The sequence below is a fragment of the Delphinus delphis genome, chromosome 19, assembly GCF_949987515.2.
Source record: "Delphinus delphis chromosome 19, mDelDel1.2, whole genome shotgun sequence".
In the NCBI taxonomy this organism is placed as follows: Eukaryota; Metazoa; Chordata; class Mammalia; order Artiodactyla; family Delphinidae; genus Delphinus; species Delphinus delphis.
The window spans coordinates 25853441-25871324 of NC_082701.1; the positions used below are offsets into that span (position 1 = coordinate 25853441).

The 17884-nt window shown below is 42.8% G+C and overlaps 1 protein-coding gene across 10 annotated transcripts in view; it reads left to right on the forward strand.

Annotated features, from left to right (window-relative positions):
* Positions 1-16738, forward strand: part of AP2B1 (adaptor related protein complex 2 subunit beta 1) — a 124633-nt gene extending 107895 nt beyond the window's left edge. For all 10 annotated transcript variants that reach the window (XM_059997919.1, XM_069540046.1, XM_069540047.1 and 7 more), the window contains 4 exons: positions 212-296; positions 1225-1311; positions 9068-9222; positions 13981-16738. In XM_059997919.1, the coding sequence (XP_059853902.1) occupies positions 212-296; positions 1225-1311; positions 9068-9222; positions 13981-14055 (402 nt within the window). In that variant the 3' untranslated portion in view covers positions 14056-16738. The remainder of the gene's footprint in view (positions 1-211; positions 297-1224; positions 1312-9067; positions 9223-13980) is intronic.
* Positions 16739-17884: the final 1146 nt, after the last annotated feature.

The window sequence follows — 17884 nt, forward strand, 5'->3', positions numbered from 1 at the left end:
AATGCAGGGGGCCCAGCTTTGATCCCTGGTCAGGGAACTAGATCCCATGTGCCGCAACTAACTAAGACCCAGCGCAACCAAATAAATAAATAAATATTTAAAAATAAATAGGAAGGAAATTGGGTGATTTATTTCTAGACACATAACTGTTCTTTCCCTCCTACCTGGCTTCTTATGATGTCCTAATTTTCCCTTGCTACTTTACTGGCAGGTGGCTGTGAAAAACAATATTGATGTCTTCTACTTCAGCTGCCTCATCCCACTCAACGTGCTTTTTGTAGAAGATGGCAAAATGGGTAAGTATGTCCTCCTGTCCTGCAAATATACCTTTGCTCTTTCTCTGAATGTGTCAGGCAGAGCATAGCCCCGGAAGGACAAGCTATTTTGAGGTTTAAAAAAATGGAGGAAGGCTATTCTAAAGCTCTAATAATTGCTAATTATATATTCTCCTGAGTCACAGTTGATCTTGCTTTGCTGTTGGTCTCCAAGTCACAATGCCTATTGTCCAAATAAGCCAGTCACCACAGCATACAGAGTAAGTGGCTTGGTGACAAGTAGATGTGGATTTGAATCTCAGCTTGGCTATTTACCAGCTATGTGACTGTAGCAAGGTGCTTAATTTTTTTGAGTTTCAGTTTCCAAAGCAGAAATCGTTTTTATAATGACTTGAGATAATACATGGAAATTCAGCATTTAGCCCTGTCCTGAGTTCTTACTGTCTCAAGATAAGAATTCAATAATTTGTGATAAATTTATTGGTATTCCCCTTGTGGTTGTTGATATTTCTCTCTTCCCTTACTTAGGAAACCACCATCTAATAAAACTAGCTTGTATTGATACATATGAAGTTGTATTGGCACTTAACATTGGTTTCATTCTTACAGTAGCTCTTTGGGTAGGGTAGGCAGATGTAATAATATATGATGAAATTAAGGATCAGAAAGATCACAAGACTTACCAAAGTCACCCAAATAGGAAAACAGTGGAGGCAAAACTAAACCCTAGATGTTGACTTTTTTCCAGTGTATCTTAGTGCTACTCATGAGGGATTAATTGACCTGGAGTGTAGCACCTCTGCATAGCTAGGAGTTGACTCCAGTCCCAGGCTACTGCTGGCTGTATTGCTAGAACCAGCACTCCAAAGGAGAAATGGTACAAGGGCTTAGATGTCAGAATATTGACAGATTGTGCACATCCTTCCTTTCCCTCTGCTTCCCCATACAGAGCGCCAGGTCTTCCTTGCAACATGGAAGGATATTCCCAATGAAAATGAACTTCAGTTTCAGATTAAGGAATGTCATTTAAATGCTGGTGAGTGATGAGTCTAAATTTCATTTTCATCTTAGTGTATTATATTAGATATTTGAAAATGTTGTCTTTTCTTTACCTACCTTTTCACACCTACCTTATTTCTAGTGAGTATATGGTATTACTTTGCAAACTTCTCTTTAAAAAGTTGGGATGTTTTGATGTAGGTACTAGATTACTCACAAACTAACAGATTTAAGAAGAGAACTAGAATGGATCCACCCACCCAATTCTCTAGTAGTTGAACATGTATGAGTCATGTTACTTGAACATTCTAAGCATTAGGTAATTGAAGTGGCACTTGAAGATATGCACTCTCCTAAAAATTAAAAGGACTGTTTGTCATTTTACATCAGCCTTCAGTAGTGACTCTTTCCGAGATCCTTATTTGGAATCCTGTGTTTACTATTAAATAAGACTACATCATAGTTGATTAAAGCCTAGTTGGTAGCCTTTTTCTTTCTTGCCTTGTGTCAGCTTTCATATGGTTATACTGACCTCTTTAATCACCATGAAAAAGCTCCAGCCCCCTTAGTAGTTAGTTTTATTACTGTACTAGAACATCAAACTGGGGAGCCCAGGAGGAGAAACAATAGCAGCTGACAGTGCCTAGGGCTTTGTTTCACTGAAGCATCCTCAGGAGTGGAAGGAGCCTTCAGCTGTTCAGGGTCTTGCCTTTGTTCCAGTCTCTCTTTGAGGTTAGTATAAGGCCTTATGAAATGAAAGGCGTTTTAATGAAAGTGAGCCTTGGTGCTGTTGGGTGCCGCCTCTTTTCCTCTTTTCTTCATTCACCCGTCCTTTCCTCCTTCTGGCTGCCGCCCTCCCACTGTAGCTGGAGCATTGAGTGGGGGAAAGAGGCAGTATAGCAGTACAGAAAGAAAAAGAAAAAAAAAAAAAACAACTCACTGTCTTCTCAGTTCAACTTGTTCTTTAAAAAGTTTTTTTGCGGGGAGTGGGAGTGCTCTATGATGCATTCATCCTCTGTGTTCAGACAAGTCTTTTCTTATAGACTTCTCCTGAGCCCTTGGAGAGGTGTTTGAGGAGATAGTTTTCTGTAATGTCCACTGTCGCTACTAGTTTGTCGATTCTCTTCAGGAATACCACATATCTACCTTCTTTTGAACATATTCTTGGTCTGGGTTTTTCAGCCTGACTGGTTATGTAGTTATTAAACAAAACCAGATTTTTGCTGAGTTTTCACAAAAAAGTCATACTTAAATTGAGCTGCTTTTTATGCCGTATTCTAGGTAGGTGACGGTGTTATCTCTGTGCTAGGCTCACTGGTTAGTTACCACAAGCCTCATTTGATGAGTTGGGAGGTCGGGCAGTCTTCCATTGTGTAAGCTGTTTTTCAGGAAGCTCCAGGTGCAGAACTGCAGTGGTTCATGGCGAGAGTTATAGTCACCCTTGTGTAGTCAGTCCCAGGGCATTTCATTTATTATGCTCCTGAGAACACTTGTCCCTCAGAAAAGGGTTCTGTGGTCAAAAAACTTGGAAAATACAGTGTATGATGTGCCTCTCTTGGGTGTTGCCATTGCACATGAGCACACTAGAAGCTGAGGCTTCCTGCATCGGGGAAACCAGTTTAACTCAACATTAACTGAATTTTTTCACTGTGGAATTTAAAGTCACAAAATGCTTATTATTAACGTCTTATGGAACACCGGTGTTCCTTGAACATGCACGATCTGGGAAACTCTGGCCTATAGAGAGCAGAGAAAGGCCAGAGTAATTGGAAAGCAGATTTGGTTTCAGAGGTCTGGTGTGAAAGGGACATGCTTTTTCAAAAAAGAAAATGGAAGTTTGGATGATTGAGGGCTTTACTGTGGCCTGTCAGAGTTATAGAAAAGATCCCCCTGCTTCCAGATTGGGGTTCTGAACCCTTATTGAACCTTGGTGTACATTTGTGATCTTGCCCAAAGAAGGGGTGTCTGGTCTTGCTCCCAAAGGGTCTTTGGCTTCTGATGTAAACTGGAACAGTTTCCCAAAGCAAATTCAGTTTTGATCAGTTCTGCCATGGCCTCATGCCAGTTCCTCCCTGCCTCGGGTGCTCCAAATACCAGCGAATCAGTTTTCCAGTGACACACAGTGCGGCACATGGAGCAGAGGGAAAAACAGCCACTTCGTTTTCTCCAGGAGCCCGAGGCCATCATTTCCCACACTGAATCATTGCTAATCGCTTACAAGACCACTTCCTGCAACTAATCCTTTCTAGCTTTTCCTCTGCCGCCACCCCAAGGTCTGGAGTACCCTGGCCTTTACATTTCCGTCCAGTCTGAGGGCTCTATTAACATGAACATTTTTGGGTTTAGTGCCTTCTGATTCAACACCCTGGGTCTAGCTGAGAGCTAAAAATACCATCCTTCCCAGCTGATCTGTCCTAATCACAATAGCACCAACCCTTTAAATAGCTTTTTTGTGCCAGAGTAGACATTTGACAGATGGAGCTAACACTGAGGGCAACAGGAAGTCGCAGGCTTAAAGGGCTGACCACCTAGCGTTGAGCTTTTACTTTTGCTCTTCCATGTCTTCTAGAGATGAAAGAAGAAAAGAAACCCTCTTCCTAAGCCTTAATCATTTATCAGTTCTTAATAGAAAGGTGTATATGATGGGGTGCTTATGGTGCCACTAGTTGTGTAAATACTAGAAAATATTAGATCAGAAAGGCACCAATGTTTGGGTCTCCCTGCTTCCTAGCACTGGTCATCTCTACTGGCGTCAAGCAGTCTGTATGAATCTGTTTTACAGCTTATATTATAGCTGTATTTGGGCTTAGTACATGTCTGGGACCACTATCTTAAGTATACAAGAAGTAGTTGCATCTCCACCCATATCCAGAAAGGAATCTTTCTGGCAAGCAATCTACAAACCTGTTTTTTAAATTAAGTGTTTATTATACTGTGAAGAGCTCAGAGACATGTTGTATCTATATTCACTAGTTGGGCTCTCTAGTAAGGGACAAATATTTCTCCTGCCACAGGGACTAGGTGAGGATGAATTCTGTTTCTTTGTTTTGTCGTGGTTCTCCCCATCCCTCGGAACATTTCATAAATGCAAATGCTTTGCCAGCCAGCACTTAAATATAGTTTGGTTGTTCACATGGTAGAAAGTATCCTTTTCAGCAAGCATAATGGTTTTGAACTTGCTGATGAGTATGTACCACAGCTGGGACCCCTGTACAGATTCCCCCTTCCCACTCACTGAGTATCGTCACTCTTATGGCTGCTGGAAGAGATGTGACCTTAGCTGAAGTAGGAAAATGAAGAAGGGAAGACCACATTCACACCTTCTCAGACTTCAGGCCTCAGGCCCAAAGCCAGGTTTGAGGTAGGAGACAAATGAACCAAAAGAAATCACACCTTGATGCACTTGTAACCATATTTGACCATCTTGTAAAATTCTGTCCTTTAGGGAAAATCTCAGTGTCTTAACATTGCATTGTCATTCTCAAAGTCTCACAACTGTAAGATTCCATCATGTTTCCCAGGAGTTCAGGTATATTTAAAACAACAACAACGACAACTGCAAAAAACTGACATCTTGTAAAGAAGTCTATCCCAGGCTGACAAGGAAGCCTCCTTAACATTGGCTCGCATTGCCATTCTTAATAGGTTCATTTAGCAGAGTCTGATTATCCTGCCATCTACATACCCTCTAACTCAAACCTGATAGCGAAGGTTTATGAAAATTGACTCACACATACTTATGTTATAGAACCCTCCTCCCTCCATTCAGTCTTCTGATAGAAATCACGATAACAGCCATTTAGTAGGAGCAGAGCCAGGTTCCTAACTGGAATGCTTCCAAACACAGTAAAGTTACATCCATTCAACTTGCTTATTCTACCTGGCTGTTTGCCACATTTTCTAATTCTGGAAGGGGCGAGTGTGTATGTGTGTCTGTGTGCTTCCTTTTCTTAGCCTATTATCTCTTACTTAGGTGGTAAAATCACGAGACATCTGTAGGCATCTGGGCCTTGCTGTGTATATTGTCTAGAACATGGGCCTATGCAACAAGGTAGATCTTCAACAAAAGCTCCTGCTAGGCACATGGGCTTCAGTAGTTGTGGCGTGTGGGCTCAGTAGTTGTGACACACAGGCTCAGTAGCTGTGGCTCGCGGGCTCTAGAGCGCAGGCTCAGTAGTTGTGGTGCACGGACTTAGTTGCTCTGCGGCACGTGGGATCTTCCTGGACCAGGGCTCGAACCCGTGTCCCCTGCATTGGCAGGCAGATTCTTAACCACTGTGCCACCAGGGAAGCCACCCCCCCCTCCTTTGTATTTAAGACAGTCCTGTCAAAAGGCATTAGCCAAACTCCAGCTGGTGATGTTGCCTGGCAACCCAGTCTGAGCTGCAAGAGCCCTTCATTGTGGGAACCAAGGTGACAGCCAGAACTGCCTGAACCTCCAAAAGGTGATTAAAAAGCATACTGAGGCCCTCTCCTTCAGCAGTCTTGCATATAACAACCTTGAGATATACTTTTTAGCTCCCCAAAGAGAAGCAATTCTTGAGTTTTAACTACTCTGCTTGGTGTTAGTGAAAACCTTGGAAATAAAAGGAGGGAAATTAAGTCATATAAGTGTGGTGCAGTTGTTTAATGAATGGGCTTGAGTGCCTCCTCGCTTGAGCTCTCACTGGTTTGAATGTGGAAGAAAGACATCAGGGCAAGAGCTGCCTCCAAGGGGGATTGGGATTGACATATACACACTACTATATATAAAATAGATAACCAATAGGGACCTATCAATACGATATAGCAAAGGGAACTCTGCTCAGTTTTCTGTAGTGACCTATATGGGAAAAGAATCTAAAAAAAGAGTGGATAGATGTATATGTATAACTGATTCACTTTGCTGTACAGCAGAAACTAACACAACATTGTAAATCAACTATACTCCAATAAAAATTAAAAAAAAAAACTACCTCTAAAATTAGACCACTTCTAAATAGGTGGTTTTTAGACTCACAAACAGAAAACAAGATTACTGTTACCAAAGGGGAAAAGTGGGGGAGGGATAAATTAGGAGTATTGGATTAACAGATACATACTACTGTATGTAAAACAGATAAACAAAAAGGATATATCGTATAGCACAGGAAACCATATTCAGTATCTTGTAATAACCTATAATGGAAAAGAACCTGAAAAAGTGTGTGTGTATGTGTATACATATATATGTATATATATCCAGATCACTTTGCTGTACACCTGAAACTAACACAATATTGTAAATCAACTATACTTCCAATAAATAAATAAATAAAGGGTTTTTTTCTTAGCAGAGATTTTTTTTACTGAAGTGTCGTTGATTTACAGTGTTGTGTTAATTTCTACTATACTGCAAAGTGATTCAGTTATACACATATATACATTCTTTTTATATTCTTTTCCATTATGGTTTATCACAGGATATTAAATATAGCTCCCTGTACTGTACAGTAGGACCTTGTTGTTTATCCATTCTGTATATAATAGTTTGCATCTGCTAACCCAAACTTCCCACTCCATTCCTCTCCCACCCCACCCTCTTGGCAACCACAGGTCTGTTCTCTGTGTCTGTGAGTCTGTTTCTGTTTCATAGGTTTGTTCATTTGTGTCATATTTTAGATTGCACATATAAGTGATATCATATGGTATTTGTCTTTCTGACTTCACTTAGTATGATAATCTCTAGTTCCATTCATGTTGCTACAAATGGCATTATTTCATTGTTTTTTATGGCTGAGTAGTATTCCATTGTGTATATATGTGCCACATCTTCTTTGTCCCTTCATCTGTCGATGGACGTTTAGGTTGTTTCCATGTCTCTGCTGCTGTGAATGTGGGGGTGCGTGTGTCTTGTTGGATTATAGTTTTTTCTGGATATACGCCCGGGAGTGGGATTGCTGGATCATATGGTAGTTCTGTTTTTAGTTTTTTGAGGAATCTACTGTGTGCTGTTTTTCATAGTGGCTGCACCAACTTACATTCCCACCAACAGCGTAGGAGGGTTCCCTTTTCTCCACACCCTCTCCAGCATTTATTACTTGTTTGTTTGTTTTTTTAATAAATTTGTTTACTTATTTATTTTTTGGCTGCATTTGATTTTCATTGCTGCGTGGGCTTTTTCTACTTGCAGCGAGTGGGGGCTACTCTTCGTTGAGGTGCGCGGGCTTCTCATTGCAGTGGCTTCTCGTTCTGGAGCACGGGATCCAGGCACGTGGGCTTTAGTAGTTGCAGCACGTGGGCTCAGTAGTTGTGGCACACGGGCTTAGTTGCTCCACGGCATGTGGGATCTTCCCGGACCAGGGCTCGAACCCGTGTCCCCTGCATTGGCAGGCGGATTCTTAACCACCGTGCCACCAGGGAAGTCCCAGCATTTATTGTTTGTAAACTTTTTAATGATGGCCATTCTGACTGGTGTGAGGTGGTACCTCATTGTAGTTTTGATTTGCATTTCTCTAACGATTAGAAATGTTGAGCATCTTTTCATTTGCCTATTGGTAATCTGTATTTCTTCTTTGGAGAAGTGTCTTAAATAGATGTTTTTTAATGCCTATGGCATTATGTACATATCAGCGTCTCCAACACCTGAGTCAGAGGCTTATTCACAGGTATTGATGGCAGGTATCCACTGTGTCCCAGATACTGTGGGAAATACAGTGATGAAAAACTCTAGGATCCCTATGCTCAGAGAGCTTACTTACTGTCTTGGAGAACAGAAAGACTGTCCATCACAACAGCCTTTTCCTAGAGAGCACAATAGAACATGACAGGATTTTATGTGGAGAGAATTTAGTCCCTGAGTAATTTGAATTCTCATCAGAAATGAACATAATAAACTATCAACAAAGAAGTAGTGTTTATCATCTGTGTTTTTAAAGTTTCTCTTTCTGTGATGCTGCAGCATCTCATGCTAGCAGTCAGAGAACAAGGAGAGGGAAATTACCTTTAATTCTAGAATGTCATGTCTCTCTGATGCTGTAGTCACAAGGAAAACCCCAGACACCAACCTGTTCTTACCCTGTGTTGGTGACTATGAAGTCCTCCACTCTGACCAGCAACGGCAGCCGGGCTTACATGGCCTTGGAGCAATCATCTTTGCACAACTTCAGTCTTCCTCAGAGTCTTTTGTTGAGACAGTTTGTTTCATTATTAATTTGGGGCATGGTATTCCCCCAAATTAATAATTTAATTTAAGACCTAAGAAATCATTTGCCTGCTTTTAAAAAAAATCTTAAACATCCAGATTAATAAATTTGACTTGCAGGATTTCTGCACCTGGGTGCTTTTCTGATCCTGGCACTTGAGACCAGAATGGCTTACGGTGAAGTAGTAGCAACTTGCGAGGCAGTGTTGTGCATTTGAGTGTCAGTTTTGTATCCCCGTGAATCTGGGACTAGCGTTGGAGAAATGAATCTGACGTGGCAGTCACTGTGGCACACCCATGTACCTGTTTCTGTCTTTGTCCTCGTCAGTGCATTTTTACGTGTCTAACACCTAGTTTAAGATTACCAACTCCTTAGACCCACCATAATCTCCACAGGTAATTCTTACACTAATGCTTATTTGCACCTTATTCTGTTTTCTGTCCTGGAATGTGATGGACAGGCACTTCAGGAGCTTCTTCCTTATCCTTCGCTCTTGTGGGAGAAGAGCTTTCTGAAATGTGCATGTATGCATGTAACAGTGCTTCTCAGGAGACTTGAGCACACATAGCTCATAGCACATTTGTTTGATATTTTAACTGAAGGTGTTGGATTTTGAATCTGTGTTTCTAGACACTGTTTCCAGCAAGTTGCAAAACAACAATGTTTATACTATTGCCAAGAGGAATGTGGAAGGGCAGGACATGCTGTACCAATCCCTGAAGCTCACTAATGGCATTTGGATTTTGGCTGAGCTACGTATCCAGCCAGGAAACCCCAATTACACGGTAAGGCCTTTCTCAGAATGGGTGAGTTGGGTTCAAGGAGGTGGGTAAGAGTCCTTTCATTTTTTCTCAGCATCCAGGAAAGACCTGGTAGAGGTGCTTCAGACACCAGGTATCCAAAACAAGCAGTCAGTAAAGAAGTCCCCAGTTGCCTCCTTAGAAGACCTTCTGTCTGTAGTGTCTGCCCCATCCAGCAGGCACAGTGCCTCCCAGCACGAGTCTCAGACTCCTCCTGGTATATACAGAGCTGCTCACAAAACTTCATCAGTATTGGTTAATACTTAACCTAGCATATCTATGCATGTGGTACCGTAACAAGCTGCTAAGAGGATTGTTTTCGTAGCTCATTTCAAGCTCATTCCTGCTTTTCTTAGGATATCAGAATCCCAGACATATGAGCCTTTTTAGCTGTGTTGTGTGGCCTAAATGGTGGTTGAAAAGTTAAAGCAAAATGGGACATACCTTTCACAGCCTGTAAGGGGACTTTAGTTTAGAAAACTTCATTCATTACCACACTGGACTAAAATTGGAATCCTGGCAGTATTTTTAGGGGAGGAGCCAGTTGCTTTGTTAAACAACAAAGCTTTAATACCTAGGCACTCAGTGTTTGTTTGCTGTTGTGAAATGCAGTCTCCCAATAGGATGCTGCTTGTCATCTGCATTTTGTCAAGTACAAGAAAAACCCTTGCGATGGGGGAAATATCTTATTCTTCTGTTATGTTTAAGGCTTTTGAATTGAATAACTCTGAGGAAGCTTCATATTCAGTAGATTAAGGGAGCTTTTTAGCCATGTAGCTGAGAAAAGTCTGTGACTCCTTTCCTTAATTTTAAGGGAAGTCTGTTTTCATTAGCATACATTAAGGAAATAATACCACCAGAACTAAAAATTCTTGGTGTCTCCCCACTAGTTCCCTCCCTTGAAGTAAACTGGACTAGCATGTGTGTGTGTGAGCTACTGAGTTCCACCAAGCTAGATGTTTGTCCAAGCATTTGTGAGCTGAGACACTTCAGGCTTCCCTCATAAAGTGTATGCTCCTCCCACCCACCTCCTCCATGACCAGTGCCTTGTCTTTTTTGTAAGAAACTACTCTGTCATTTTCCTTGAGCTCCCTAAGAAAGGAAAACTCCTCTGTACTCTTCCTGGAGGGACAGGTTTTCACTGTAAAATCAAGGTCTTGTAAAATAACTCCATTTGCTTCCCCAGAAATTTCTTCAAAGTATATATATTTGTGTGTGTTTTATTTTTTATCATCCATTATTTTATTGTATATAGTATTCCATCTCAGCTAGGTTAAAGAAGCATGATTACCCCCAGTTTGCAGGTAAGGAAACCAAGGTTAAGAATGATTAGTGACTTGTTCGAGATCATATAAGTTGTTGGTAGCTGAGTCGTGTGTAGAACTCAGGTATCTCAACACTTCCTACCATATTCTTTCTATTCATTATAAAGATAGTGAGAATTTTGAGAAGGACCTCTTAGTAACAGCATAGTTTGTTTAAAATTTTTAAAAACTTTTTATTTAAGACTCACAGAAAGTTTAAGACTCACAGAATTTAAGACTCACAGAAAGTTTTAAAAATGGTACATAGAGTTCCCATGTATCTTTCACCCAGTTTTCCTCATTGAGAACATGTTACAACCATAGTACATTTTCAAGCAGGAAATTGATATTGGCACAATACTATTAACTAAGCTACAGACCTTATTCAGATTTCACCAGTTTCTACATCATTACTCTTACTTTATTTTATTTAGTTAAGGAGTGTACAGTACTATGAAATCTTATCACACATATAGATTTGTATAATCACCACCACGGTCAGGATACAGAACTGTTCCATCACCACAAAAAAACTCCTTCTCGCTATCTCTTTATAGTTAGACATTCACCCTAGCCCTAACCCATGGCAACCACTGGTATGTTTGTTCTCCATTACTGTAATTTTCTCATTTCAAGAGTGTTATATAAATTCAATTCCTACAGCCTGTATCCTTTTGAGACTTTTTTTTTCACTTAACATAATACCCTTGACATCTATCTAAGTCGTTGCATGTGTTTTTTTTATGACCAAGTAGTGGTGCACTACATGATAAATCACTTCCCCCAACCCCTTACTGTATTTCATTAAGAAAGTATGTTTATCCCATGAGGAAGAGGCCTCATATCTCTAAGGAGCTCTATCTCACCTGGGAAGATAACTTGTCCCAGGTGAAGAAGTCTGTGTTCCAGGCTATAAACCAGAAGTGGATGTGTAAGTCCTTGGCTTACCTAGGCGGGGGTGGGTGGGGGGGGTGAGTCTAGGTGGGTGGCATTCCTGAGTGGTTGGTGTTAAAGATGTGTCACACACATAAGCAGGCTAGCGGTTCAAAAGTTAAAATCCTGGTAAGGCCTCTTTTCCCTGAGGAGCCATGTAAAATGAGACCCAGAGTCCTAAGTGAGATTTTTTAGCCTCTTTGTTCTTTATGTATGTTTCCCTTTTGCTTTCTTTAGGAATTAGCAACAACAACAAAAAAAAATCTTTTTTTTTTTTTAAAATTTGGCGTGTTTTAGCTGTACTAGTTGGAAAGCAAGGAATGGGTTTAAGTCTAAACTTAACCATTTGTTAAAGGCTGGGATGTCTGGGGGAGGGAGGTGATAGAACAGTCCAGAAAGAGAGGTTCTTCCTTCTCTTCCTTCGCCTCCCTCCTTCCCCCTCCAAAGAGCAGCTGAAACTCTCAGGGTCCAGGCGTGGTCAGTCCATGACCCCTGCCAGTGCCAACCTTGGCAGATAGGGCTTTTATTGAGGAAGGCAACATTTCCTTATCACTCGTGAACGAAGAAGTGGATTTCCAGCTGGTTGGAAGTTCCAGTATTGCTACAAGATGTGAAAAAATACAGGACAGTATTTTGAAGGGGAGGAACTACCCTCTCTTTAGCCTGGGAGTTAACTCCCTTAGGCAGTTCTTAACTCTTTTTAGCTTCCTCTCCTCCTCCTTTTCTGAACCCACATACTCTCCCACGAGAATTTTCTACAACACTGACAGTGAAGAGGCTGTGGAGGAGGAGGTACAGATTGCCTCTACAGGGAGCTTGAAAGTCAGGGAAATGCCTATAGCTGCAACTTTGACCAAAGAAGGGAGCTGTTTTCTGCTCGTTATTGTTTTGTTTTGTTTTGTTTTGTTTTTTTACTTTATTTATTTATGGCTGTGTTGGGTCTTCGTTGCTGCACGTGGGCTTTCTCTAGTTACGGTGAGCGGGGGCTACTCTTTGTTGCAGTCCGTGGGCTTCTCATTGCGATGGCTTCTCTTGTGGAGCATGGGCTCTAGGCACGTGGGCTTCAGTAGTTGTGGCATGAAGGCTCAGTAGTTGTGGCTCGTGGGCTTAGTTGCTCCGCCGCATGTGGGATCTTCCTGGACCAGGGATTGAACCCATGTCCCCTGCATTGGCAGGCGGATTCTTAACCACTGCACCACCAGGGAAGTCCTCTATTCGTATTTATATTCTTAAATTAGTTGTTCATTTGTTTTGTTCTGCATTTATCAGAATTATCTTCCTGATTCATGTCAAGCAGCAATTTTGGAAATGCCTTAGAGACTGAATATTAAAGCTGCAAATAAATAGAGCCTCTTTTGATATTCTTTTGTTTGGCTTGGTTTTGTTTCGTTTTGCATTTTTAAAATATCACTAAGTTTTGAGGATGTGAGTTTTCTCAAGTTCAGGGTTGACCAATCATCTTCTTGACATTTTTGCCAAAAATATTCTCACCTTTTGTACTTTGTTAAATCATCCAGAGTCTCTAATAAGAGAATAAGGAAGTAATCTAAAATCTCATGGTGATATATCGTTAAAGACAACTTTTGTTAGTCTACCTTAATAGTCAAGAGCAATGATGTCAGTAATACAAAAAGCAAGTATTAAATTTTCTGGTTCTAAATGCAGTTTGCATGGTTTTGCTGTTATGTTATTGTTAATAGTGTTTTGCCTAATCTCGTACAATTCAGGAGTCCAAATATGGGTTTAAATTTTGCACTTGTTGACCCACAAAGTGAAAATCTCAGTGTTCAACATTGAAATCTTTTTAACATTTTAATTTTAATTTGGTAATTGTTAGACTAGAAGAAGAGGTGGTGGTAGAGAAGTAGAGTAGTATCAGCAGTACCTGATAGGCCTGAATAACAGGCCGAAAATGGAAGATTATGCTGTTGGCATAAATGGCTGTACAGTTACACTCAGTAAATGTCTTTTTGTGTTGGTTCTTGTTTTCCCTCCTTAACAGTGTATGCTCTCCTCAGTGTAATACAGGAAAGGCTAGTACCATTGGAGCTAGTATCTAGCTTACGCTTTTATTTTACTTGAATATACATCCTCCTGAATTGGGACCGAGATAACCATCCTTGTCAGACAGAAACTGGAGGAGGCAGCTGAAATGACGACCACGTTAAGGGTTTTAACCCTTCCCTTTTCATTTGGCAGTAGTCCCTATGACTCTTAGGAAAGCAGTAGAGCATCTTTTCCTGTACATTTTTTCATATGGATTATTTCCTAACCTCGTAGACCCACATAGAATGTCGTTAGAAACACAGCACAGCTTGACATTGATTAAACCGAAATTCTAAAACCCATGTAACCTATTAACAGGATCTCTTTGTTTGGCTACTCAGTGGTAGAAGCTCTTCTCCCCTTTTATCAGGAAGAGGTGTCCTTGTACTGAGAACTTGGATACCTTTCGAGTTAATGCCAGCCTCTGTGCTAACCTTCCTTCTCCTTTTCCTCCGAACAGCTGTCGCTGAAGTGTAGAGCTCCTGAAGTCTCCCAGTACATCTATCAGGTCTACGACAGCATTTTGAAAAACTAATAGACTGGTCCGGTGCCCTCTGGCCACCCTGTGATCGGTGCAAGCCAAGAACTCTTAACTGGAAGAAAATTGTATTGCCGTGTAGAATCTGAACCCAAACACACTGAGGCCACCCACCAAGGTAGTGACTAGTCTAACCTGTGCTAACATTAGGGCACAACCTGTTGGATAGTTTTAGCTTCCTGTGACCATTTGTAACCACTGCTTCAATCACTTCCCACCTCGTGCCACCTGCTGCTATCTGTCCTTACTTGTGGGCCTCTCCATCCTGTACCAGTGGCTGGCATTTTTGAGTGTAGTTCGATATTTTGTGATCGAGAGCCCGTTTCAAAAGCAGAAAAAGACAAAAAAAAATTAAAGCAAGGAAAAGTGTCACTGAAACGTAAACTGCACTTTATTGTTTTATATTTTTGTACATATGAGAAATTGAGGGAATAGTGTGTAACTGATAAAAAGTGTTAAAACAACCACACAGTCCTGGAGGAAGAGACGCAGTTTCTTGCCCACCCCATCAGGGGATTTTTGTCTGTGGCAGCCTTGTCCCTGATCACTTTTTTTTCTCTCCAAACTCCTTTTCCTTGTGATTCCCCCTGCCCCGTATTATCATCTCCTCTGATGCTCTGCAGTTAGGAATGGTGGTCTTTCTTGAATGGTGCTGCAGGGTGCAGGAAATAGGACCTGTCAGCATTGAGGCTGAGAAAAATGAGAACTTACTACATTCCTTTCCACTGATCTAATCTATTAATAACACTGATTAAGGAATTTGAATAGAGATGGGAAACAGGAACCAAAATGCCCTTCCCCCATCTCCCGCTCTGGATTTATTTTAACTCTCAGGTCCAATTCAGATCTAAAATCTTAGTTTTAGAGTTGAAACAGACTTTAAGTAATAACTTACCCAACCTTTTTTTTCTAAAAAGGAAAAAGATAAAAGACAAACAGGGTGTTATTGCCTAAGACCTGTTAATGATCAGTAGCAGAGGTGGGGGAGTGGGTCTCCGAAGTCCTCATCAGTGTTGTCTTCACTGCAGGACTGGCTCCATGACTTTCTTCCTTCAATGCCTTTCTTTTACCTTTTCTGTGCCTGCTTCTTTGTGGCTCTTCTCATACTTCATACAGATTTTGGCACTCCATTCATTGGCATCCGGTAGCAGCAGAGTATCTTTCCAGGGACTTGAAGGTAAATCCTGATGCCAGAATGAAGGAGTAGCTAATAGTCTCCTGGAGCCGCAGTTCTTGAGGCCAGCAGGATGGGTGCAGGGATGAAGTGAGCTTCGGGATGCCACAGATTCACTTGATCCTTCAGTTCTCTATCTGCTCTTTACTTGTATTGCTTAGGCTCCAAGGCAATTGAGATCACCTAGAGGGCCAAGCGGTTCTTTTCATCTCTCAAAAGATTGGGAGATGTGAGGACCCCCTGCCCCCTGGACACATTGGGTGTGATCTGTCAAAGAATGCTTCATGCCTGGAACACCAGTCTGTTTAGCAGAGTTCACACTGTTTCATCTGTGGGCACCTGTGCCGACCAGTGCCCAGGATTCAGGGTCCATGACCAAGACTGCTTCTCAGATGCCCCTGCTCAAATCAGAGGCACTTGGGTCCAAAGGCCTCATGTAGGACCCAGACCTAAGAGTGAGTCCAAGAGAAGGAGGAATCATAGAAAACAAGAGCAGAAACTACCCCCCAACCCTGTCGCAAGTGAAATGACTGTGATTCATACCAGTTGCAAAGTTTGGGGGTGCAGGTCCCCCAAAGCAGCTTCTTAAACCTTGAGAATCTCCGAGAGAAGAATTTCTGGGGTGAGGGTCAGGAGCCATGTCCTGCGCTCACCACCCCTCGGGCACGTGGAGATCAGGAAGTAGCACAGGATTGCGTGTGGGAGGTGGGTCAGTTGGTGACAGGTGGGGTAGAAAAGCAGGTGGGTAAAGTCCCCTTTTTGGGAAATCACTCGTGGAGTCAGTTGGATACAAGCAGTGAAGAAGGTCCACACTACAAATGCAGTGTTCTCATCTCAAAGCAAACTGCAGTTCCAGAAGGAAGAGCGTGTGTCAGGGTAAGCAGACAAGACAATTTTGCACCAAGATACGTTCCTCCACCCCTGAAACCAGGCTTCTCTCAGCCTCCCCGGCAGTGAGGGGAAACAGCTGCTGTTCTCAGCTGACCTGACTGAGCCAATCCGCGTGCGAACTCTTCACTCCTTGGAGAGGCTGCCTCCCGGTTTGCCCCTGAGCAGTTAGGGAGGGATTCTGTTCCACGGAAAGGACCTCTCTCCTGAGGAGACAAAGCCTGTTGCCTCCACCACAGCTTCCCTTTGGGCCCATCTCAAGCCTGGCCAAACTGGGGATCGGAGTGGAGATTGCCCTGCATTCCCCTCTCCTCTGCCTCAGTATGTCTTTGTAACGTCAGCTGGTGTCTTACAAAGGGCAAGGGAAACACACACACACACCCAGAACTCTTGCTGGTCAGAGATTCCCTGAGTGTCTGTCCTCGCCCGAGCCCATTTTGTGTGTCTGTGTTGTGAACCTTGGGACTCTGGAGAGAAGGGGGTGGGGGGGGAGTGGTAAACGTTGCCCAGTGAAGGCTTATCATTCTTTTGTTGTTGGGATCTGTTCTTGGGGAGGGTGGGGGTCAGGGGAAGCTTGACTTTGTCTTCGTCAATAAACTCTCATTTACATAAAATGAAGTTTGTGCCTATGTACTTTGTTCCCAGAGTGACAATCTAGGACAAGACACAGCTGGCCAAGGGAGGGATGGGCATTAATAAGCATTCTATTAGAACTTGCCTTTTGGCTGTCCTAACCCTCCCAGGGATTTAGCCAGATGAAATTAAGATTGGCCTGAGGAAGGATCATATGTCTCAGAGGCTCCTCTTAACCAAGCCCCCATCACCATCACCACACAGGCATTTCGCCGCAGGCAGGGAGTGTTCGCAGGAGCCCATCCGTCTTCCCTGGCAGGTCCCCTGCTAGGACCCAAAGCAGATGGTCCAGGGGCAGGCAGCCAGCCAGGCACAGGGGCAGAAGGAGCACAGCAGAGCTTCTCGTCAGTGTCCTCTTACCCAGGACGTTCCACTAATGAATTTATAAAAGCGTCTCAGATCTGCACTCAGGGCCTGCATGTTCCCAAGTGGATAGAATTAATGCTGCTTTCAAGCAAACTTCCCAAGGAGTTCATATCTAATCACCTGCATTTGTGTTGCGGGGGGACACGTGAGCCAGGTGTGGTCAAGCTAGAGGCCCTGCCCCTGGTTGTGATGAGTGGACAGCGTCTGAAGTCTCCCACAGCCTGGAGTGGGGGAAGGAGGCTGAGGGATCCAATGCCCAGATGCCCTGAGCCTCTCTCACCAGTAGAGTGAGTGTAGGTAAGGTGCTTTGCACCATGCTTGGCAGAGTAACTGCTTTTATTACGTGGATGTCCAGACACCGTGAACAAACTGCCTTTGGCAGCTAGGAACTCTCGGAGCTCTTGGTTGTCTCCACGGGCTGGCTGCAGTTAGGCTGCGCTCTAATTGGAGTAACACTTAGGGTGGTGTGGGGTCAGAGTCAGAGATATGAAGAGGGAGGGGCCTTACTGAGGTCTCATTGGGTTCACCAGCTGAGAGTGTCAATTTTGGCCCAGAAAATCCTTAGGACAGAAACTTCCAACTCTTGGGTGCACATCGATATCACCCAAGAGCTTTCACAAAAGGCTGATGATTCTTGGCCAGTCGGGTGGGGCCTGGGGCAATCTGCATTTCAGAAGACTCCTCAGATGTTTCTAGAAGTGCTGGATTGAGACTCACTGCCAGAGAAAGACTCACACTTGTCTGCCTCCTGCCTCTCCTGCAGTA